The following is a 25,662-nucleotide window of genomic DNA, read 5'->3' on the forward strand; positions in this document are numbered from 1 at the left end:
ATTTATGACAATTTATGTTGTCTTGGTGTCAAGTTGTCATTACCAAGACACTGACAGGTTATGATGTATTGGTTTTTGTCAAGGTGTCATAACTAAGACATCTCAAACAATGTCATAATTGAGTGAATGACACTTAATGACAGTTGTCAAAAACATGCATAAGACCTCCTTCATATTCATGACATGTGTCATGTCAGTCTTATGCACAGTAAAGTGTTACCCTTTCTTTCTTTTCTTTCTTTATCTTTTTTCTCTCCTCGTCTGTTCTTATACTGTTGTTTATCTATGTTTTATTTTTGTTTGTTTTAAGGTCAATGTGTGTATTTTGTAGTGTCTGTATGTATTTCTGCAATAAATAAATAAAAACGAGCCTCAAAAAAGCACAAGGGAGTCTTCTCCATCACTCCTGAAGAACTCTTGCCTGCGGGCGGGGGTTGACTATCCTTACCCTAGCTCTGATAATCATATGGTTAAAGGTGTAAAAAGACACACATGATGGAGTTGTGTATTTTGTCCATGTCTACAGACGTGTGTTTCTATCTCCTCCCCTTGTGTGTTAAACTCTATAAAGAGAGAGAACATCTACATTCTCCACTCTCGCCTCTTCTGACACAGAGAAATCCACAGATTCAGTTTCTGCTCTCACAGTTTGAGTTCATCATGAAACTGCTTGTTCTTCTTCTGTTGCCTTGCCTCTCTCTGAGTGAGGTTGTGAAGGGTTTTGGTGAATGCAGAAAGTTCTTTTTGAAGAATAAACCTCCTGAATTCACACCACAATGGGTCACCACAGTCCAGGAGATCTGCCAGTGTATTCGGGACAACAACAAGCAGCCACACAATCTTTATGCAACTTTGTACAACACAGACTGGAGGATCCCCATCTACTCTGCGTATAAGTTTAAGAAGAGCATAGATGTTGGGAGGTGTGATCCTTGGTACATCGAACCTCAGGTAATTATTCAACTGTATATTATTATAGTATATTGGTCACACTTTAGGTTTCCTAAACTACTATGTAGTTACAGTACATCAAAAAAATAAAGTCCAATATAGGCTTATAGTGTTGATGTTGAGGAGGATACTGGTAATATTAGCACAGGTATGTGTGGGTTTAAGGGGTTAACAGTGTAATTGTGTAGATGTAATTACAGAAAATAATTATAGATGTAATTACATGCAGGTCATGTTTAAATACAAGTATAAAATATAAAAACATGTACACAAAAAGTGCACTGTATCAAATTATTTATTAAAATGATAGAACATAGTTAAAGACACCTAAATTAAAGTGGGACCAGTATATTTATTTGAAATGATAATAATTAATGTGAATTTTGACTGAAAGTCTGAGTTGTTTTTTTCTCTCTCATGTCCTTTAGCTGGAGCTGGATGATGCTAAAGCTGAGGCATGTATGGCATGTAAACAAGGAGGCAAAGACCTTGATTATCAGGCTATGAATAGTGACTATATAGGCTCTGATCAGTTTGGCATTGGCTATCACAAAGGTCACCTCTATCCAGTTAAGCACACAGACAATCGTCTCTCCATGGAGGCCACCTCCACCCTGACCAACGCCGCTCCACAGGACAAAAGATTCAATCAGGGTAAATGGAGGGTTCATGAGGGAAAAGTTATTGAAGATCTGAAAGCCTGTGATAGAAATGTTGAGGCTTATGTGGTGACTGGTGTAGTTCCAGTTGATAAGAACTTACCAAAACTGAAAGATAGAGTGACTGTCTCAAAGTATTACTGGAGAGCCTTCTGTTGTCTACTGAAGAACAGTAAGAAACGGTACATAGGGCAGGGTTACTTTGGACCTAATCAAACTTATGAAGTGGAGACATTATCAATTACAGCCCTACAGACACGGCTGGCCGAAGATTACGGTGTGAATAAAATTGTAATTTTCCCAGGTCTATCAGCCCCACCACCACAACCACCCACACCACCCCCTAACCACAAAATACCCCAGGAAGTTGAAGACCCCAGCACAGATGATGATTGTAACTAGTTTAGCCTTTAGTCTATGAGCTAAAAGTGGATGATCTGGCATCTGCATCTCTGACTGGAGTTGGTAATATCTGGAATCAGATCTTCATACTCTAGATCATGACTTCATAATCCTGTCCTGCCTTTCTGTTATTTTAATGAAGATCTCCAGCCATCTTTGTCCACTTCACTGTTTCACTGTTACTGGATTAACATGTGTGTGTAATAAATGCTGGATGTGTAATCAGTTACATTTAATAAAGACTGTGTGCAAATGTGTCTTAGGATGTATTCACACCAGGAAAGTCCGCTAGATCACCTGCTTTGGTCCGGACCAAATACAATGTTGATTTTTGTTTGTTTGGTGTGGTCTGCTTTCACACTGCTCTTTTTGCAAGTGAACCAAAATGTGTCATCAAAACCACACGTGTGCTAAGGTCACCCATTCACTGGACAGAAATTCTCAAGCAGGAAAAGCAGGAAGTGCAAAAACAGGCAATTTATGGAGATCTTTCGCAAAGCAATTTTTATTATTTTACTGATTTGGTGTCATCAGCTACTAACGCAATATGAAGAAACTTATGAGCATCATATAATACAATGTCATCTATACAATGTTGTAATTAGGATTTTGCGAAGACGAAGATGTTCTGCGAGACGGTTCCGGCAGAGAGAGCATGCTCATGATCTTCATTGATAAAGTTCAAACAATACTAAAAACAAGTGAACAGTCAGTAATAAAATAAGAACAAATACACAAATTACAAGCAGAGATGATACTAAATAACAAAGTTACAAAGTCTAGGCTATTCGGTTACAGAACTTAATAATTAAGCCTAAATGTAAAATAACACTATTTGTTCACTGTAGAAATTAAATATAATTTCAATTTTGTTGTTTTGTTGTTACCTCATTCGGCCGCCTCTCTTTCCAATTTTCTGCTGCAAATGATTGGAATAATGTACAAACATCTCCTTAACTCAAATCCACCGTTCCTATCACTACTTTTAAAGCACTTCTTTCAAAATTACTGACGGACCGCTGCACGTTGACATTCTATGCCCTTTAATTGCCCTAGCACAATCAACAAACCTTTAACGCATCTTGCACATATCCAACTAAATAGCTGTCTTTGAAACAATTTGCTCATTACCATGTTAGTTATGTTGCTTCATGTTATCTATCTACCCATATGCTATTCCGCTTGTACTGCCATTTTATATTTTTAGAAATTTATCCTTCTAATTTTTTTTTCACTTAATGTCCGGTACCTTCTAATTGAATCTGAATATCTTTATATGTGTGACTGTATACTTGAATGTTTGTACGCTATGTATAATTTTATGTTGCCTTGCACCTTTCGCCTTATCTTGGCCAGGTCGCGGTTGCAAATGAGAACTTGTTCTCAATCGATTAACCTGGTTAAATAAAGGTGAAAAAAAAAGAAGAAGAGGGGACTTCCATAGTCTGCAATGGAACTGTGTGTGTGTGTGTGAACAGTGAAGTGAACTGGCAGTGAAGTCTGTCTTCATTATGTAACTTATATATAATAGAGACGTTCAAGACACAACATATCTACAGGACCAAGGTGTAAAGAGTGCCTGAACACCATACTGGAGTAAAAGTACTGATACCCATGGCTGGACTGGCCATTGGGCATACCGGGCAAATGCCCGGTGGGCCGACGTGCTTTTTGGGCCGATATATCTCATACTCATACTTTTTTTTTTTTTTTTTTTACGGCCCATAAAATGTGTACATCTGCAGCCCATTCGTTTTGTTTTGTTTAGCTTAATTGGCGGCGCTGGGTTTGTGCCGGTGTAATGCATTGGTCAAAGTCAGTGTTAGTTTTTTTTCTGACAGACAAGCCCATGAAACACGTAGATCAGCGGCCCATTGGCTCTTTTCTTGATTGACACTGGGCTGGCCCAATCACAACTTTAAACGAGTGAGCGAGCGTGCAGCAGTGTCAGTGTGTATCTGTCAAAATAGTCAGCGAGATGGAGAAGAAACGCAAGGAATGTGCAGAGAAATAGCGTGAAAAAATAGAACTAGGCCCTTAAAGCAGACACTGTAAACTGTGTCAAAATATATGTTTTCTGACCTTCATCAGCTCCTGTGGCAGATGATGATAGTGAGGACGCAGGATCAGGAGAGAGATGAGAGAGTGTAGAGCCTGCGGTAAGCAGAACTACTTTCAAAACACTTAGGCCATGCCATGAGTGTAGATTATTTCCACATCTGCATTGGTGACGATTACCGCAATTCACTAGAAATTTAATAAGAGGCGTTTGTAAACCATGTTTTCCGCCAAAATAAAAGCTTGATGCAGTTTGCATCAAAATAAAAGATCATGTGCTTATCTCTTTCAAATATAGAAATTGGTACAACACTAATTATGAAAGTTTCCTTTATTTTTTAGTGCATTTGTTTTACAAAATATGGCTATTACTGTCATTGGACTAATATTATAACTATTATTATGTAGTAGGTGTAATGTAAATAGACACTAATAGACCAACTAAAAGAGGTTTGAATTTTTCTTTGTTTAATTTGCACACTGAATATGGGTTGGAGCTTTTAATTTTGAACTCTCAAAGTGCACCAGATTGATGAATTTAACATTAAAATGCAAAAAAAAAATCTCACGGGGGGGCATGCCCCCGAACCCCCCTAGAAGGAACGGGGTCACACCACCATAGTTTTAGGGGTCACACCACCATAGCGATCTTCCTCGGGCGGGCCTCTGCCGGTCGAGAACTACGCCATTTCTTACTCTCTCCCCTATCCTCGGCTCTCGGCTCTCTGCTCTCGGCATTAGGGGCAGACACTACTGTGAGGTGTCCTCCACAAATGGTGTGAGCCACGACGCCATCTTTTCCTACTCTGTGTTCTCTGATTGCTGTACACTCCCACCACAACAAACATCCAATTTCCATGAAGATAAAATCCAGCTCTACATTCTTCCTCAATTCGCAAACCAGCCAGAATACATCCATCGCTCCTCCCGCTACCAGTTGCTCTTACAAGCTATTATCCTCTTACATAGTAAATGAAAATTCTTTCATTAGTTACTCGCCCTCATGTCGTTCCAAACATGTAGGACGTTCATCTTCGGAAGACACAAATGAAGATCTTATTGATGAAATCGGAGAGCTTTCTGTGCTTCTGTTGACAGCCTTCGCCTATGCAAGAAACTGTGGTAGATTTGCACTGTAAACTTTAGCTGTAAACAGAATTATACGGAGAGAGAGTTGAGATGAGATGATCATGACATGTGAAATGTGTTCTCAATGTCATCTACACAGGTGTGAAAATACTGTACATGGTTCATAAGATACAGCTGATGCATTTTACTGTAAACTACAGCTGGACGATGTAGCCAAAATTTACATCACAATATATTTCTTAATATCGGATGACACGATTTAATTCCGATATCGATATGAACAATATAAAAGGACTGTCAAGAACGGCCATAACCGATTTCAAACTTCTGAAAAATAAATTTGCCAAGTCTATGAAACCTCCTCCTATAAAACTATATAATATTTTAGGAATAAAAATGGTACAAATAAATCAACGTTCACCTTTTATTTGTATTTAGACTTCATATAAACATAAGACTCTCAACTTATTAATATTCATATCTTTAACTTTAAACTATAACATAGGCTGATTATATCATTCTTATAGATTGAAACAAAAGTGCTTCAGCCAGGATAGAGAATATGAAAAGTGCTCAGATTTGAAAACAGAAGAAAAGCGTGATCAACAACAGAAACACATGTTGCTGGGGCAGGGACATCGTTGAGTGTTGATGACACCCTATGACAGGATCTAGAGGTTTCTGGCAAGAAATGCAAGCTGGTCTACATTATCTGGCTTTAGAGATGTCCTTTTACATGTGACAAAGTTGCGACCTGTACTAAAAACCCTCTCAGAGGGGGAGCTTGTGGCCTTAAAGCACAAGTAATGTTGTGCCAGTTGGTTTACTCTAGGGAAGTTCTGTTGAATGTCTTTCCACCAATCCAGCGGATTTGAGTCATTGTCAGCATCTGGAGACAGAAGGTAGTTGCCGAGCTCCCTCTCCACTGCATGCTGTGCACTCAAGTCTTCTGTGTTGGTAGTAGTGGTGGGCCTGTGTGAACAAAAGCTATCCAGAGACCGCTCTGTCCTCTTGGCTGGTGGCACTGCTGCAGGAGCGTCTCCCATGGCTTCTTCTCTGGACTCCTCTTCCCTGACCCTTCAGCATCTCCAACATAGCTCTCTCTTTAATGCAGTGGTTCTCAATCCTGGTCCTGGGGACCCACAGCTCTGCACAGTTTGTATGTCTCCCTCATTTAACACACCTGATTCAGATCATCATCTCGTTAGGAAAGAGCTCTATGAACTGAACTGGGAGTGTCAGATAAAGGAGACATATAAAATGTGCAGAGCTGTGGGTCCCCAGGACCAGGATTGAGAACCACTGCTTTAATGTATTCTCTCTTCTCCTCCTGAGTGTCCTGAAGCTTGAATGGCTGGGTCATCACACTTTTGGTAGAGGTATCCCATCACAGTTGTCTTTATGGTCCTGGTGAGCTCTGTGTCATCCTCTGCTTTCTTCAAGATGGAGGTGTTGAAGAGATGCATCACTGGTTTTAGGAAAGATACTCTGACATAGGACTCACCGGACAAGGCATCAGTGAATTCGAGGGGAGAGCTTAGAGATGCATCTATAGACTCTAAAACATCCTGGCACCGATATGGAACCGGTACCCAAGTAACCGGTGTGTAACCGGACCGAATCAAAACGCAGATTTCGGTGCCACTTATAATGCCTCAGCTGTCGGTTGAAATATCTGCCCTCTGGTTCTCCGAAATGGACGTAAGAAACATCACCGCATGTGATTGCTAGTTAACCCTGTGACGCGAATGATCATTCACACCAGTGTTCTTAATGTTCAGATCGTGTGATCATCAACTTCTAAATTCAAGTCTGCGTTCGCGCGTTGGCTGGCGATGAGCCAGAGACAGACACTCAGCGCTGTGTCAGCACAACTATTCAGTGTTTTCAACCACATAAGGTTTATTTTAGGTTTCAGATATTTAAATACACATAATAAGTACTAGCAAAACAACATTTATAGTTTGTAAAATACACACTGGTGTCTATGGATGCGGCAATAACAATCCTTTCAATTATAAATTGATGAGGTGTTTTGACACACATTGTGTAGGTTACTCTGTTCCTCTCACACTTCACCAGCCACTTACCTTTAATGTATTTCGGGAGAAGTGGGTGAATTGACGTGTTGTAGGCCTAGATCTGACAGATACAATTCTCTGAACTGCAGTGTGTACTAACATGGCGCCTATTGTGCATTCGATCAACTAACATGAATCATGATCATTATAAAGGTTTCTTAAGTGACGAAACACATTCACTTAAGGCGGGCGTACACGGTGCGATTTGTGCAGTTTTTACGAGCTCGCAGATGATTTTTTTCACTCGGGAGAAATCGAGTGGAATCGGTGACGCTCGCATGGTCGCGGCTCGCAGCGTGTGAGAGGAATTACGAGCCGAGCCGAGCACGTTACGAGCATCTCCCCGACCTCCCGATAATTTTTAAACATGTTTAAAAAATTCGGGGAGTCGGCCCGATTTTCACCTGTCCCCTATTGCCAAATCATACACAACCACGTTGATGGGGCTATACCTCAGTGGCCGTGCGCATAGCTGTCTCTCTCTCTCACACACACACACACACACACACACCTCTCTCTCTCTCTCTCTCTCTCTCTCTCTCTCTCTCTCATTTTTATGTTGAAAGGAATGGCTACTGTTCTCTGCTTTTCAACAAATCATTTGCACACACATTTCTGTCATTTTTCTATCTGAAGCTTTGCCTGCATGCAACATTGACGGTCTCTGTGTTTAGCGCGAAAGTTGTGGTTAGTGCACTATAGGCCTGTGGGCGGCCTCAGCTTTCGTCCTTACATTACTTTTACTTTTATACTTTAAGTAGTTTTGAAACCAGTACTTTTACACTTTTACTAGAGTAAAAAACTTGAGTTGATGCTTCAACTTCTACAGAAGTCTTTCTAAACCCTGGTATCTAGGTATCTATACTTCTACCTGAGTAATGAATGTGAATACTTTTGACACATCTGCAGTCAGGAGAGGTGCGTATGTGGCCAGAGAAGGCAAAAAATGTGAAAAGAACTGCTTAAATTTAAAGCTGGTTTGTAGCATACTGAATACAGACTACTTTGGCTGTTATTAGTACTCTAGTGTTATTTAGTGTTAAATTATTGTATTTGGGTTAGGTGGCTTAGGTTTTATTGTGAATTTGTTATGTAAATTTGTTGTGTTTTGTATTTAGACTACTTATATTTATATATTTACTCTACAATTTTAATATATTCAATTTCAAGAAATTTCAATTTAATTTTTTTCAATATAAAAGCTGTTATTTAATGTCATTCACCATCGTTTTGAGGCTCTCTTTTATTTAAAGTATGGGTTCTGGCACCGGTATCGAAAAAACCCAAATGATACCCAACCCTACTGATGAACTTGGGCAAGTGATACTCTGCAGCTGCAAGGTCCCGTTTCTTCTTCCAGGAGTAGGAGAAGGCAGCTGTGGTGGTTACAAAAATAGTAATAATAAATAATATATCAATAATATAAATAACAGTAAATAAATAAGTGAAATGTTATATGTGACGAAATAAGATCATGTATTTCTCAAATGTGTTTTACCGTGTGTTTATTTCTTTGACGATTGATGTTCCCTGCTCAATCGATCGATTATTTGATTGCTCTTCCCTTGGGGAGTGTTCGGCTGCTTCAGGAGGGGGCGCGCGCTGCTCATACAGCACACAGACTCTGAAGCAGCAGCAGCTCCGTGTCCTGTGCTATTAATACATATATCTCCCCTCATCAGGTATGAAACACATTCATGTGATAATGTTCTTGACATTACAGAGTTTTGAGAAATGTAAACTACATCATTTAAAGTGTTTAAAAAGTTACTGTTATATTACTGAGATGTAAAAGTTCGCTTCGAATTACGTCTGTGTGTGGCGTGGGCGATATTAGAGTGAATCAACAAATATGATGTGTTTTGGTTAAATAATGCAATTATCACAAGTTGTAAGTTTGCATATGAATGTGAAGAACGAGTATGAGTGTGTTTGTACTAAAAATGTATTAGAAAGAATAATTTTTGCTGACATAAAGTATGAACACATTGTCAGGGTTCATTCAAGTATAAAACACAGGAAACATGTTAAAAATGTCATATGTTGTATGTTATAAATGAATATTATTTTATAGTGTATATATATATATATATATATATATATATATATATATATATATATATATATATATATATGTATGTATGTACTGTATGTATATGTATATGTTTCATTAACGAGTTTGCTTGCCCATAAAATCTTTCAGATATTAGGTTAAACTTATTTGGCTTGCTGTCCACTGAAGAGGGGCTCGATGAAGCAGCTTCAACTCGAGCTCTGATATACCCCCCCCGTGGCTAAATGTAGGATATGATAATTGAAGGGCAAGGTACCTGAGATGAAGGTGGAGTTTGGGGAGGTGGAGGGATACTGGAACAGCTTGATGCTAGAGAGAGGTAAGCGGCTGCTTATATACTCAGGCTGTTGATTGAAAGATTAGATGGGCTCACTCCTCCCTAACTTGCGTTTAGGAACTTCATTTTGTGGACACAGTAGTCAATGAAAATACTGTATGTAATTATCTGTTATATATGATATATTGTGACTTCTGTAAGTGATGCGCTGTCATTTATTGACATAAAAGTACTTGTTTGACATGGACAACACACAGCCTCTGATGGTTGAAGCAGCAGCAGCTCCTGTGATATACTCCTCATCAGGCGGTGAGGGTACACCTCTTACAGACACTAATTGCCTTGTCCACTCGCTGTCTTGGTTAACTTTCTCTGTAGCGAGAGAGAAAAAATATTGCAATATATAGTTCTCAGTTGTATTTATGGTTTAACTACAGTTTTTGGTTTATTTATATTATTCTGATAGCAAAATCACAATTCTCCTGCTTACGTAGTTTAAATTGTATTTATTTTTTCACACCTGATTTGGCAGAGTACACATCTGTTCCCATGCCAGTAAATCACCTTTGAATTTAATTGAGAGAATTGATGTATGTATAATCCATACAAATATGTCTTGACTAAATATTAAACGAATATGCTTCAACAGCGTTGCTTTATCGTGAATCAAATACAAATAATTTTCATTAACATGTGCATAGTCTCTTATTTTTACACACAGCTTTAAATTACATGCCAATGTAACAAACAATACTCATGACGTCATATACACACTAGCAGAGAAACAGCACGAAATAAACTCATAACACAAAATTACTGAATAAAGGAAAACATGAAACGTACAATAACACTACTGTACTTTATCTCCGCATCCCTCGCGCGTGCTAATCGCGGCACGTTTGCTAACCATGTGTGCAGCACCGATCGTTAACACTAAACAGAGTTTACAGACATAACACTCTCATATACGTCGGAAAACAATTAATACAGTGAACAGTCCTAGTTATGAAGCTATAAGCACAATCATGGTGTGCATTTTATACATTTGTTTCCTGTAAAGGATATTAACACACGTCCAAGCGATGGTTCATCAGCGTTGCTTTATCGTGTAAAGATTCACAGCTTATATAGTGTTTTGCCCAATGCCCAACTGCATTTTACATTGTGTGTGTGTGTGTGTGTGTGTGTGTGAGAGAGAGAGAGAGAGAGAGAGAGAGAGAGAGAGACATGTGAGTGATAGAGAGATGGAGGGAGAGCAGGGAAAGGAAATGCAGCTGAACGAATACGCTTCGTGGTTTAAATAGCAATAAATAAATAAAAAGAATAACGAAACGCAATATGTGGCAGCCGGTGTTGATTCTGTGGCGCACCGCCACGATTAGTCTATGTGTGGCAAACACTGAATCACTTGAGTAATTTCTAGCGTCTGGGTTTGGTATGGAGCTCCATGCCGAGTAGTGGAGCAGCACATCGCCTAGGCAACACAACACTCACGTGTATTATTTATCAATTAAAATGCACAGTAAAACACATGCTCAATGAAATGGCATGCTACGCAACAACCATGCAGCAAGCAAAAATGGCACACAATCAAAATGTGTGAATATAAACTATAAAAAAATAGCTATCAAAAGATAGTATCTTTCTAGATACTAGATAAACACAAGCACTGAGTTTAGGATAAGCTACGTTTAGGTTAGGCCTTTTATGTGTTTAGCATATCGCCTATTTGTTACTGCAATGATTTTAGTAATATATTCTCATAGCCTACCATAAACAAAATAACTTAACAAAACACTAACAATTATATGAAGTGTGTATAACTGACCAATAGCAGAGTTCTCTCGGTGCCTGAAGCACTGTAGTCTTGTCCATCTGTTAAACTCCACTGCTTTGGTGATGTTGGTCCTGCTGTCTGTAGTGACGCAGACCCGGTGATCCTCGGCATCCAGAAGTCAGGCTGCAACTGCTTCGCCCGTGTGATCCTCAGGAAAGTAGACCGTCTGGAGGCATAAGCTGACATGCTTCACATCTTGGTCAATGAAGTGGACTGTCAGGCTCAAGTGTGGTTCTGAGGTTCAGCTTGACCACATGTCAACTTCAGTTGCTCCTCACCCTTTCCCTAACTTCACCATAAAGTGTAGGTAGAGCGGTTCATGAACAATATTTATATTGGGGTATCTGGGGTCGTTAACTGACATATTTTTCCTGAAGCCCACATTTTGGCATCCTTAGCCAAGAAGTGTTTGAGTTGTTCACTAGAAGGGGACGGTTAACAAAAATAAAAGGGAATATGTCAAGAATCCTGTTGCTTACAATGGGACAAGAAAAAGCTGTTAACACCACTGTGCTTGCAGGTCTTACAATTAGCAGCTTAGATGGTGATGTCTTTTATTAACTCCCTGACATATACACTCAAAGGAAATACCAGTAACACAAGAACAGGAGAATATTGCTGAAGCGCTAAAGAAGTGGACATACTTGAAAGAAGTTCACATACCATCTATTGAGGCAGGTGTCGAATTGCTGATAGGAATGAATGCTCCCATACAGCCAAGGAGATGGCCCTTATGCGGAAGAAACCTTCCTAGGCTGGGCTGTTTATGGCCTTGTTGAACATTGTCAAACAGAAAGGGATCCAGCCGTTTATGCAAACCGCATCACAGTATCAGACTTGGCAAGCATGCTGGTACAGCAGAACAATCATGACTTTCCAGAAAAAGAGAATAAAGAAAAGAAATGTCACAAGAGGACCAAAGGTTCATGAGCATAATGGAGAATGCTCAAATCAAGCATGGACAGTACCAGTTACCACTGGCATTCATAAATGTCAATGTTAAAATGCCCAACAATAAGCAAATAGCTCTTCAGCGCATGTCTTGCCTGCTTAGAACATTTGAAAAGGATGCAAAGTTTAAAGATGATTACATCAGTTTTGTAGAAAACGAAGGTACATGCTGAGATACCTCAAGCAGAGCTTAAAGGGATAGTTCACCCAAAAATTAAAATTAGCCCATGATTTACTCACCCTGAAGCCATCCTAGCTGTATATGACATTCTTCTTTCAGACGAATACAGTCATTATATCGTCACCTTCCTAAAATAATTGTCATTGAAAAAAGTCATTTTGATGATCAAATTAAAATTATTTTAGGGAGTTGACGATATTAAAAAATGTCCTGGCTCTTCCAAGCTTTATAACGGCAGTGAATGCATAATGATAAAAGTGCATCCATCCATGATAAAAGTGCTCCACACGGCTCAGGGGGGTTAAGAAAGGCCTTCTGAAGCGAAGCCATGGGTTTTTGTAAGAAAAATACCCATTTTATAAGTTTATAATCTAAAAGCTTCCGCCAGACGACCGTATGCATACTAGGCAAGTCGACTTGCGCCAGAAGAGTAACCCGTGACACATGCATGACGCAGGTCGTAAGCTTAGACGCCTCTCGCGGTTTGAACAAACAGGGCTGTGCAACAAACTGAAGCTCCTCTTCTATTATATAGAAATCCTCAGAAATTTCTCTTCAAAATGGCTAGTTCACGACCAGTGTTTTGCTCTTTCCTCGGAGCTTCCGCGTTCATCATTACGTAATTTTTTTGGTCTTCAAATTTTCTCCACTCTCATTATAAAGCTTGGAGGAAAGAGGACATCGAACATTGGATGTAATCGCATATGTCAATCACACAACAACTGTAGAGTACTGATTGGCTTCATCACTGTCTCCTCTCCACCAATAAGCTGGTGTGTGGTGGGCGTTCTGGCGCAATATGGCTGCCGTCGCATCATCCAGGTGGATGCTGCACATTGGTGGTGGTTGAAGAGATTCCCCCCTTCTATGTAAAGCGCTTTGAGGTCTCAGATAAAGCGCTATATAAATGTAACGAATTATTAGAGCACAACTACACATCCAGTAACTTCAAGCAAATCTCAAGTGTCGACGGCAATGTAAGTAAGCCTCCATTTGTTATAACTCGAATGCTTGGACAATAGAATATGGCAAAGTGTAGAAAACAAGAATGCCATTACACTGTTGTTTGTTGATTTTTTCCTCAGCTTTCAATACACTGCATCCCATTATTTTAGCAAATAAACTTCTTAATGAATGTAATGTTACAGTAGTCATGGACTGGTCTCATTGATTTTAGACTTTTTAACAGGCAGGCAGCAAAGGGTTTTATCAGACACTTTATACACCTATTAGATCTCCTCAAAGTGTACTGTCATCGATTCTCTTCATACTTTATACTAATGAGAGTCGAAGTTCTCAGGATAATTGTCATTAAATATGCAAATGAGACAGTCCTTGTATCCCTGCTATCAAGTTAGGAGTGTGATGATAGTTTTGCACTTCATGAATTTATGATGTTATACAATGGAGAGGAGTTATAACTAAATATCTCTAAAACAAAAGAGATGGAATTGACTTTAGGGGAAGAGTGCTCCAAGGTTGTAACCTGTGTACATTCATGACAAGACGGAGTAGAAGAGTACAAATGCCTTATAAATATTTTTGATGGTACCCAAAAGTTATATCAGAACACGGAGTCTATCATTAAAGAATGTATGTTCTAAGGAAACTGAACTCATTTTGCGTAAAATATCTACTGAAAACTTCTATAGCACTTTATTGAGAGTATTTCGAGCTTTTCATTTCTATGCTGGTTTTCCCTCACTTAAAAGCATAAGAATCATTTGCACATTTTAGTTAGGACCTGTTCAAAAATGACTGGCATGCCTCTGCAGTTTAACTGAGTTTTATGAGCAGCAAGTGATAAGGAAAGCCAGGAGTGTTATGGGCATTAGCATACACCACCTGAGATAATGCCTTCGGGTCGGCAGTTCAGAAGTATTGAGTGTATGACCAACCACTGCAAGTTCACTTTTGTGCCAGATGCTATCCGGCCTTGTCATTTGAAAATGTTAAAGTATTGTTAATGTGTTTTTTTGGTATTTATTAATAACTGGATTTATTTTGAAGCATGCTATAATACATATCATAATGTATATACTGTATATATTTAGTATTATATTATAATATACACATATATATATAGTGTAAGAGCCAATTCAATATGCTTTCAATTTGTATAATTATTATTCTCAGCTTATTTCTGTTTAATGTACAGTGCTATACTATTTAAGAATTTTCTTGAAGTTATCCTGTACTGCATTTACTCAAAGCTGTCCTTGTATATTTTAGTATATTTTGATCTCCAAACTATCAATCCTGGCTAAGATCCTTGAATCCCAGGTAAATTTACAGGTAAAACAGTTCTTATATGATAAAAATATTTTAAACAATTTTCAATCAATGGTCGTCGAAAACTGGATTAATGACCCCACGCAGTGGCCAAATATGGACTATTCAGACATCTACCACTATCTCGTGGAATCACCAAGTAAGTAGCCTATTTTTCTGTCATTAACACACTCACAGTATGACAAACTAGACGATGAGGCCATGTCAAGAGGAGTCGGTGGTTTACTTGGATCATATTTCACTTGATTTAAGCTATTGACAGTTTTGTTGTCGACTAGCTAACTTATACTAGTTAGAAAGACGAAGCTGCTAGCAGCTAAGTTACGTGATTAGCTCTCACTAGGCACGCTACCTTGGCTGTTAACTGATTTTACTGTTGAAATAGTGGCAGGCTAGGACTAAAGTGGACTTGGCTGGTTTCTGCTTGTGTCTAGAAAGTGCTAGGACTTTGAAAGGTGTAAAAAGGATTACCTAGTACGGTAAAATATGTATGGGACCAATGTATGTTATGGGGCTGTCAAATTGGATGTTGTGACATTACGCTAGACTATCTAGCCTAGAAGGCTTGATCTACTGCCGTTCGTGTTGTTACATATAGCCCAGAGCAGTGGTCGTCTAAAAGTCATATAGGCCTAGTGCTAATCTTAAGATAGAGCAGACACCACTATAGCCAGAAATGATAAACAATGTAACTGTTTGTGTCTGACAGGCCTGTACACATCGGAAACAATGAAAAACAAAAGGTCCCTGGAGGCCCATAAGTTTTTCATCAGTGGTTGGGTCCAGGCTGTTTTACACATAAAAACAGACAAGTGCTTTGTTTTCAAAAGCAGTGTTAAACCTTCTTGGAGGGTGACTAACAAGCCCCACAACACCTGGGTAGCTGTGGAAAATAGTGGCAAAGTTAGAGCAGCTCACTGCGACTGCATGGCAGGGTAAGAGATCCATACCCTACAAAGCAAAAAGGCAGTAACTACGCAGAGTGCAGAACTGAGAAAAATGACTTTAAAGTTATCCTGTCATCCAGCCTAAGCAGTTGTAGGTAGATTATTGGACATGTGGCTGTTTTGTTACTTTATATTAGCTTATTCTTTGTATATATCAATCCTCATATTTAATTTGATATTTTACCCCTATTTTGCAGTTACTGTATTCTTGCTTTGTATTACTTACCAAAAACGTGGCACCATACCAAGGAAAAAGGCAGTAACTACAGATTCTCCTAAAACTATTACCATTTTTCTCCAAAACGACACACATTTGAGATAAGATGTTTTGTCACATAACAAAGGATGCCTTGAATGTCATAAAAATGATAACAACTCATTTTTGACCAAAAATGCAGTTACTGCCTTTTTGTTTTGTAGGGCAGAAAAAAAAAGTGGTTGACTTGTGCTCATGTTTTCGTGGAATTGACACTGTCTTTTTTGTTTTTTACCCAAGACTAGGGGAAAGCTGTTCCCATGTGGGTGCAGTTCTGTATAAATTGGAAGCTTCAGTCCGCCTGGGCATCACCACCACTGTAAGTACCAGTATAGCCTGCCAATGGAACGCTGTTTCTACAAAAAAAGTTGAGCCATCAGAAATCCGCTCAATAGATTTTGGAGGCAGAGGCAGGAGAGTCATAGGCAAGGTCAAAAGACCCATCCCCAAAGCCTCAGCAAGCCAACAGGCACAATTTTTACAAATGCTAGACGAGACAGGTGAATGTCCCGTGGTGCTGAGTACTTTCAGTAAATATGCAGGCTCCACACCACACCACTCCTCGTGGTTTGAAACACTAACCTTTACCAAGGAAGAGGCAGACAGAGTGGAGGCAGAGACTGTAATGCAGGCAGCCTGTAAGGCCTGGCGCAGGCACCGAGTAGGAAGAATCACCAGCTCGTTTGCTCACACTGTTCTTCACACTAACCAAGAGAAACCCTCAAACACTGTAATCAGAACAATCATGTCAGAGGCTAAAAACATAAATAGTCCTTACCTTAAGTGGGGAAGAGACAATGAAAAACATGCCCTAGAGACCTACAAATATGCACTGGGCATTGGCCCAGCCACTGACCAATTATCTACCAACATATTGGCAACTGAAGATGTATGCAAAGTGCATGAAGGATTAAGAGTGGACAGATCAGGCTTTAGAATCAGCCATGAAAGACCATACTTTGGTGTATCATGTGACGCCTATGTGTCATGTGATTGTTGCGGCAAGGGAGTGGTGGAGGCAAAGTGTCCGTATAAATGGGCAGGTCAGCAGTCAGTTAGCTGGACAGATGATGAGAAAGGGCACCTTTCCACATTGTTTTCTTTGAAGCCCAACCATGCTTACTACACTCAGGTACAGTTTACTCTGCAAAGGCAAAGCTATAAACCTATAAAGCTATAAAGAAATCAGTAGCTGTTAACAGAATTGTGACATTCTTTAACAAATACTGTAGGGCACATTTTAATAATACTTCCTTTCCCTCTTCCTTCTTGCAAAAGTTTCAGCTGCAAATGTTTGTGTGTGCAGCACAGTATGCAGACTTTGTTACTTGGACCCCACAGCAGACCACCATCTTTAGAATCTTAAAAGATGATGAATTCATTCACGGAATGGTGGACGTGATCAGAAGATTTTGGGCAAAACACATCCACCCACGATTGATGACAACAGTGCTACAAAGTGAGGTGAGAAAAATAATAATCTTTTTTAAATAATCTATAAAAAAAATAGAGACACTATTGAACATATTTTAGTATTTATTGAATAATACTTTGTGACATGTTTACAAGTGCTGCACAATCTCTGTACGAATAATAGTATTTGTTCTTGAAATAAAAAATATATATACAAAAGAAGTGTGATAAACCAATTTTACTCTCAAAAGGGTTTGAAAACCAGACATAACAAAAATGTACAAATAACAATAAATACTACTTTAAAGGGATAGTTCACCCAAAAATGAAAATTCAATCATTGTTTACTCACCCTCAAGTTGTTCCAAACCTGTATTTGTTTCTTTGTTCTGCTGAACACAAAGGAAGATATTTGGAAGAATGTTTGTAACCAAACATATCTCGGTTCCCATTGACTTCCATAGTAGGAAAAAATATATACTATGGTAGTCAATGGGGACCGAGATCTGTTTGGTTACAAACATTCTTCCAATATATTCCTTTGTGTTCAGCAGAACAAAGAAACAAATACAGGTTTGGAACAACTTGAGGGTGAGTAAACGATGATTGAATTTTCATTTTTGGGTGAACTATCCCTTTAAGTACAAAAAAAAAGTGCTGCACAAACATTTACAACTTTGTCAACTGTTGCTTGCCCTTGGTTTTTGTCCCGTGCAGACTGAACCAGACAGCGAGGGAGTGGACCGTCAAGGATGTGAAAGCGACCTTTCAGCACACCAATCACCCGCTCTGTAAGGACGACAACAACAAAAAAGGAGCGCTTTTGTAAATTGACTTTTCAAATAAAACGGCATTACAGTAATCATTACAATAATAAAATAATAATTTACTTACCAATATGAATCCGGATGTTTGACTTCCTACGAGACATTTCCACCTCTCTCCCAGGTAACTGCTTCCTCCCTTTTGTGAATGATGGTGTTATCAGCTCGACACCGAGTAGGGCAAAGTCATCCTGGAGTGTAAACCCCCTGTCTGCCAATATCTAGAGATTAAAAAAAATCCACCATACTGTAATATTGCATTGTATTTACTTTGTTCTGCTTTCTCACCAGAGGGTGGTGACATGACACCCTAATCAAATTACATGAATGTGGTTAGTTGAGATACACGTAATTCCAATTTTACCTGATCACCTGGAGAATGGTACACTGAGGACAGGAATCCTGACTGTCGAACAATATGCACATCAGAGGCCCTTCCTCCCCATCCATTTGACAAAAATGTAATGCTGCCAGATGGACTGCATGCTATCAAATATTTCACTGTTGTCCATTTCTTGTAGTTAGAGTATGATTTTGCTCTAAGAAAGGATACATAATAGCAATGACATAGCCTTTTATTTTAATATGGGATGTGAGAGTGTGTAAAGACATTTCTTGTGACACTCACCTAGCTTTAAGGTTGCTGGGGTACTCTGTCCTGATTTCAAAACAATCTATGATTGCTGTGAGTCGTGGGAACTGGGCCTTCATTTCTGGAGGTATCATTGAAAAACATTCCCTATCAGGCCAGTGAACTCAAAAGGAAATTTTCCCATACATCAGGTCAAGCCATCGGATAAAAATTTGCCTGACAGTTGTTTGAGGCATTTTCAGAACGTGACTTAAGAAAAAAAAGGATGGGTTTTGACGTAGTTTTATCAGTGTAATAAACAGCTGGTCCCGCGGTGGAAGGGAGATGTAGCCTCGTCTCTTCACGAACTGATTAAGAAATGTAAATAGGCTCAAAAACATCGTCCAGCTGAGTCCAGTCATCTGTCGGCACTTTCCATCATTTCCCTCCACAGAATAAGATGACAGGCAGTTCCTTGACTCACGCATTTCATCAGGGACATCGTCAGCATCATCGTTGTCAGCTGGGCAATGGCCTTCATCGAGAACTAACGAGAAGAATAAGTTGCTTTAGCCCGCACATCTAACCCCAATCCAGCTTTAGCCTGACCATCTTAAAGGTGGTATCAGTGATCACTGATACCACCTTTAATACAATCTCAACGAGTGCATGTCATTAAACTTACTTGTAGGTAGATCTGGGCTCACAGCAGTCGTTTTTGCCACCTTGCGTTTGAGAAGGGGTGATGTCTGCTCACGTTTCCTGGCGTGTTTATACCGATTTAATTTCTGGTTTGGGTCTGCCACAGTACGGTGAGGAAATATTGTGGGCACAAAATCCGGGTGCAGGGGTTCTTTAACATGGCTTCCTGGAATTGGTTTAACATTGTAAAATACCGTTTCAATACATGCAAATGAAAACTAGGCGGTATCCTAGCTGCCTAGCCATAGCTAGATGCTATCTAGCACTAACGGGCTTAGCAGCTAACTTAGTTGGTATGGTAACGAAATTAAAGCCAGTAACTAGCTAGTACACTACTTCATGTTAGTTTGGGGGGATGAATTAAATAATCGGCTTACCTGTTATGAAATGTTTCCCACATACATATGTGTAAGGGGTCTTTGGGTCCCATAACCCTCCATCTGGTGCTTCCCTCTTTATCGCCTGAAGCCATAACATTCTTCTTTCCGCTTGTTTTATTCGGCATGGTAAAGGTATACATTTTAAACCAGGGCTTTTACAAACATTTGAGGTGCAGCTCACCACGCAACAACTTTTGGGCATGTTATTTTTGTTCTTCAGTTACCGGAGTAAACAGAATTCAGATCGTGTCTGTTGAGCGAGTTCTGTTCTCAGGGGAATCCGTTAATCCGTTTGTTTTCCCCCAAAAAGGGGCGTTACCCTTCGATGACGCAAAAGTAGCGTTGGTCTATATGGATAGACGACAAACTTTTATTTAATGTACATATTGCTAATCTAGTTAGGAAGCTCAAAGTAAAGATTGGCTTTTATTTTAGAAATAAATCTAGCTTTACTTTTAATGCCAAAAAAAAAACTTGTGGAAGCTACTTTTCTGTCTGTGATTGATTATGGTGACATATTATATATGCATGCAGCCTCCTCCATCTTACGGAGTCTTGATTCAGTGTATCATGCGTCTCTATGCTTTATTACAAATGCAAAGTCCCTCACTCACCATTGCATTCTTTATGATCTGGTGGGTTGGACAGCACTGACCACCCGCAGAAAACAGCATTGGTATATTTTTATATGTAAAGCCATGCTAGGTAAACTTCCAGCTTACCTTTGTGCCCTCCTCTGTCTCAATTCTGCTAGTTATCAGCTACGCTCCTCCAAGTGGTTGCTTTTTAATGTACCCAGGGTTTGGACAGATTTGGGGAAAACTGCATTTTCATACTATGCACCATGGGCATGGAATCATTTGCAAAAAGATCTTAAACTAGAAACGTGTATATCAATTTATAAATTTAAGACCATCATAAAAAATATGGTAAAGGAGACATGTAGTTGTTTTTCTTGAGAGGTCCTTATATTTAAATGATTTTTGCATGATTGTATGTATGTATGTACAGTAGTATTTTTTTTTTACTATGTTGTGTTTATGTATGGCTGCTACCTTGTATGTAGCACTTTAATATGTTGTTTATGTGTGGCTGCTACCTTGGCCAGGTCTCTCTTGTAAAAGAGATTTTTGATCTCAATGAGACTTCCTGGTTAAAAAAAAAAAAAAAAGAATTTACTTGAAGTTATCCTGTACTGCATTTACTAAAAGCTGTCCTTGTATATTTTACTTAAAGTTTTCTTTGTATAATTTACTTGAAGCTAGCTTTAAAGTCATACATCTACATCAATCCGGATACATTTGAAAACGGCAATTTCATTTTAAAATGCTCTCCGTCCACACTAGCGTTTTGGACGTTTCAGTGTGGATGAGAATCTTTCGCCTAAAAGCACTGAATTCACCTTACTCTGCATGCGTAAAACATCACAATAGCTCACTGAGATGATACAGAATGAAAAATAAATAATATAGTTATTGCGTAATTCTTCTGACAGGATAATTTTATTTAGCAAAATATCTCAGCATTCACTGATGCGTCCAGGTCGCTCTCAGTCACCATATGTTTGGTCAAAAAATGAAAATGAAATGAAAACTTAGTGTGGACAAGGCCTAAGGAAGATATTATGTGGATTTAAAACATGTAAGAATACAAAGAAATTGGAGCCATACGTGAGCGCTGTTTGGAAGTATTGGCTGAACGAATCTTAAGGATTTTCCATGTTTTTGCATTTTTGTGTTTGTGAAAATAAATGTGCAACACTTTAACGGATTAAGAAAAAGCTGGCTTTGATCCTTGTTTCTATACCTCAAGTAAGATAACTTATCTCTGACAAAGTTTGATAAAGGTCTGGCGAAGATTTTCTGACATTTTGTGGTTCTGCACAGTGGCATCATGGATATCATCCTTCTTCCAGTTTTGGATATATGGTCATTTTCGAACATTACTTATTACTTAGATGTAATGTCTGATGACAAGGCTTATTTAGATTAGGTAAACTGCTATGAACCTAAGTCGCAGGCAGTGAAGCATTTCATAGACAAGGTGGAAGACTGGATTGAAAGGGTTAAAATTCAGACCAAAGAGGTAGAACAATAGCGGTGTCCCAATTCAGGGCTGCATCCTTCGAAGTGTGCGGCCAACGCGGCCTTCGGGAGAACACCGAGACTTGTTTAAAGGGGGAAAGTATAGCCGATTGCGTCATCGCGAAGCAAGGAAGGCTGTCCCAATTCAAAGGTTCTTCGAAGGCTCCTTCAAAATGCGTCCTTCAAAGCGTCCTTCTTTTCCCGTGAATGCAGGATACATCAGAAGGATCCTTTGCAGTCTTGTCTACCCTAGAATTCATTGCACGCCGGAGACGAAATTGCCAGATTACACTTTTAAATGTAAGTATTGGGTTTCAATTTAATCGGGGAAACCGAATGTATCTAATGATAAAAATTTACGCAAAAAATACAATAAAGGTTCAAATGTTGACTTATATGTTACCAGTATGTGATTTGATATAGGTTAGTTTATACTCTTTAGACTTTATGCACTTATTATGCACTTAAATTGACCATGGTGAACATTTTTAGACATTCTAGAACATTTCAACCCCGTTTTGTTTTTAGGCAGTTATAACTATATATATATATATATATATATATATATATATATATATATATATATATATATATAACTTCTATCAAGTTTTATATATAAAGTCCAGTACAAATATTACTGCCGCTCGTCACAACTCTCACCAGTTTCTAGGGGACAAAACCAGACCGTCCCATTATATTGAACTCCCGGGACACAGCTAGCAACAACGTGTTAATGGGACAATGCATTTTGTTAGTTTCATTTTCCAAATAACCAGCGGTGGAATGTAACGACATATTGAAGTACTTTAGATTGTTATTCAACTCCACTTAATCTTAGAGGCAAATATTATACTTTTTATGAAAAGCTGATTTTTTTACACATGGATATTAGATTTTGATATTAGATATTGTTTGAAAAAATATGAACAGTATATAATAGAAACACTAAAAAAATGTCTTATAGATCAGGCATAGGCAACGTCCGGTCCTGGAGGGCTGCTGTCCTGCAGTTTAGCTCATAGAATGATTTTGCATGTTAAAATATTTTATGGTTTGATTTTTGAGTATGTGAGTTGATTATTCTTAATTTTTCTTCCCTCTTTCTGAGAACATCTTAGTGACTGACAGCCCATGCCTGAGTCAGCCCTACAAACCTGGACAGTGGAAATATGCATTCATCCCTGATTATGTCCCACTGGCAGAAGCCTTATCAGGGTCTCATGGGCCTGGACACACCAGGACCTCCTGCTCAGCTCAATAAAAGTCTAAAAAAAAAAAAAAAAAAGTTTTCTTCCAATCTGTTTTATGTCTACTGTTAATTTATTTGTCTTATCTTAAATGTAGGGTAGGTAGGATTTTTATAAAAAACTTTTTTTCAAATTTGTTTAAACTGTCTTTATATACCAATACATAATTAAAATGTAAGTGCTCTGAAAAAGAGAGTATAAAAATCGAGTGACTGTAGACCTTTTAATCTGCAATAAACACAGCTCATTATTTCCATTCGGGACGAAACAATTGATTGGTTTGGGCGACTGTCACTCACTCTCGCAACCATGGCTACCACCCCTGTTACTAGATCTGCCCATATGCGCGCGCACCCGTTTGATTTGAGGAGTGCAAGAGGCGCGGAACCTACGAAGAGTAAAATTATGGCAGAGAAAGAGCATTCAAAACTCAAAGCACCTGCATATGCAGTCAGCGAAGGCAAACAAGGCAAAAACTACTTCCTCGGACCCTGGTTTCCCGCACTCTTGAACGACCTCCTCTGCTTCGCCCTCGACCCCGGACCTGTCCTCGAACCAACGATGCGGCACTTGTCTCCGGAGTTTAGTCCTCATCAGAGTCAACAATGTTTTCATCATGGAAACTCGCAAAACACGTATATGTTATGAATCTTACACGAAATTCACCTTCATCACAGTGTAACTGATGTTAATGGAAAAACGTGTATCAATGCAACCTGTTTTTAGCTTTGCCTTATAAATATAGCTCGTTACCTATAAATATAGCTCGTTACCGAATCAAACAAAGTATATTTTAAACTTTACCAGTATCGATATGCTAGCTTGATAGTGACTGGACTGGACTGCATTTTTATATAGCGCTTTCACAGACCCAATGGTCACCAAAGCGCTTTACAATATTGCCTCACATTCACCCATTCACTCACTCATTCATACACCGACGGCGGTGTCAGCCATGCAAGGCGATCCAGCACGTCGGGAGCAGCTGGGGTTAGGTGTCTTGCTCAAGGACACCTCAACACTTCCGGTTTGTAGACAATCTACATGAACCACTGAGCCACTGCCGCCCCCCATAGTGAGTACTAAAAGCCATCATATTTGTTTATATTCATAGTGATAAAGTTAGGTATTTTATTACATGTGATTCTGACATGATGTCACTGCATGCACTGCGCTCCTTCCTCTCCACTCGTCTCAGGTAAATAAATGCGTCTTCCAGCTGAGCGGTTGGCGTCGCGGGTTCATGTGTTTTGGGGGCGTGGCTTTGGAAGGAGCCCAGAAGGGAGGGGGTGGATTGAATGGAAATAATGAGCTGTGTTTACAACAGTCGTGAGAGGTCTACAGACACTCGATTTTTATACTCTCTTTTTCAGAGCACTTACATTTTAATTATGTATTGGTATATAAAGACAGTTTAAACAAATTTGGAATGTTTTTTTTTTTTAGAAAAATCCTACCTACCCTGCCTTTAAACGTAACTTATCTTGTAAATAGTTGTAAAAAGTGGAAAAGTGGAAATTTATAGAACAATTTATTTTGTATCAAATGTACAAATTAATTGACATGACAAACATAAATTAATAATTTCTTTATTACAAAAACAACAATGCACAGAAATTATTTTTTATTTGATTTACAAATTATAACTTACAAAAAAAAAAAAACGTATCAGATTGTTCTATCTACAAATTTTAATTCACACAACCAAAAGTTTACTTCTCCACCAATCTGTCAAGAAGAGAAAACAATCTCTCCACTCTCTCTCTGCTCTCCTCTGTCTCTCTGAAACTTCATGTCCTCCCTAAATATCTCGATCATCTCATCCTCTCGGCCTAGTTCCTCTTGGCTGCTGCTGGTGCTGGTTACTTGCGGCCCGGCGAAAGAAGGACGGTAGGCAGGGTTGCCAGGTCCGTGCAACAAAAGTAGCCCAAAAAGCCCATCGGCTCTTCTCCATCGGGTGGCCGAATTACCCACTGGATTATACGTCTGAGGGATGTTTTGGGGGTGTTGAAGCGTCGAATCGTATGTAAATCAACCAGCGGAATTTTTTTTTACCCACGACAAGAACTCAGAAGTATCCCATTTCCACGGGAAACCCTCGGACTTGGCAACACTAACAGTAGGCCACATTAGAAGGATCCTTCGACTTGGGACAGCCTTCGTCGCGTCGCTGTGACGCAATCGGCCTTTAATGCGGCCTTCGGAGGATGCAGCCCCTGAATTGGGACACAACTAATGTGATGCAGAGGTTGGGTTTGCTGACAGTGCTTCTATGGTTGTGTCTTCCTCAAAGATAGGTCTCTTAAAGAAAAGGTCTTGCAGTCAGGTAGCATCAAATGTTTATTCCACTTCTTCTAGACTGAAAATTAAAACAGAGAGGGCAGAA

At 39.2% G+C, this 25,662-nt stretch overlaps 2 protein-coding genes and 1 long non-coding RNA gene across 3 annotated transcripts in view; 2 read left to right on the forward strand and 1 right to left on the reverse strand.

Moving 5' to 3' along the window:
• The window catches only part of LOC307151144 (endonuclease domain-containing 1 protein-like), a 244,755-nt gene extending 242,486 nt beyond the window's left edge, over positions 1-2,269 (forward strand). Inside the window, exon 3 of the mRNA XM_079859003.1 lies at positions 2,040-2,269. The gene's annotated coding sequence lies outside the window, so the exon portion shown is untranslated. The remainder of the gene's footprint in view (positions 1-2,039) is intronic.
• Positions 600-2,262, forward strand: LOC307151143 (endonuclease domain-containing 1 protein-like). The gene is made up of 2 exons (XM_079859002.1): positions 600-951; positions 1,380-2,262. The coding sequence occupies exons 1-2, from the start codon at positions 661-663 to the stop codon at positions 2,010-2,012; spliced, it is 924 nt and encodes a 307-aa protein (XP_079715128.1). The 5' UTR covers positions 600-660; the 3' UTR covers positions 2,013-2,262.
• A 15,859-nt stretch (positions 2,270-18,128) lies between the features above and the next one.
• LOC307151258 lies at positions 18,129-18,834 on the reverse strand. Its single transcript, XR_013819854.1, has 3 exons — positions 18,657-18,834; positions 18,363-18,513; positions 18,129-18,257 (listed from the first exon to the last, which is right to left on the reverse strand). It is a non-coding gene; the product is annotated as an uncharacterized lncRNA (long non-coding RNA).
• Between the last annotated feature and the right edge of the window lie 6,828 nt (positions 18,835-25,662).

The sequence above is a fragment of the Squalius cephalus genome, assembly GCF_949319135.1.
Source record: "Squalius cephalus genome assembly, chromosome: 23".
Taxonomy (NCBI): Eukaryota; Metazoa; Chordata; class Actinopteri; order Cypriniformes; family Leuciscidae; genus Squalius; species Squalius cephalus.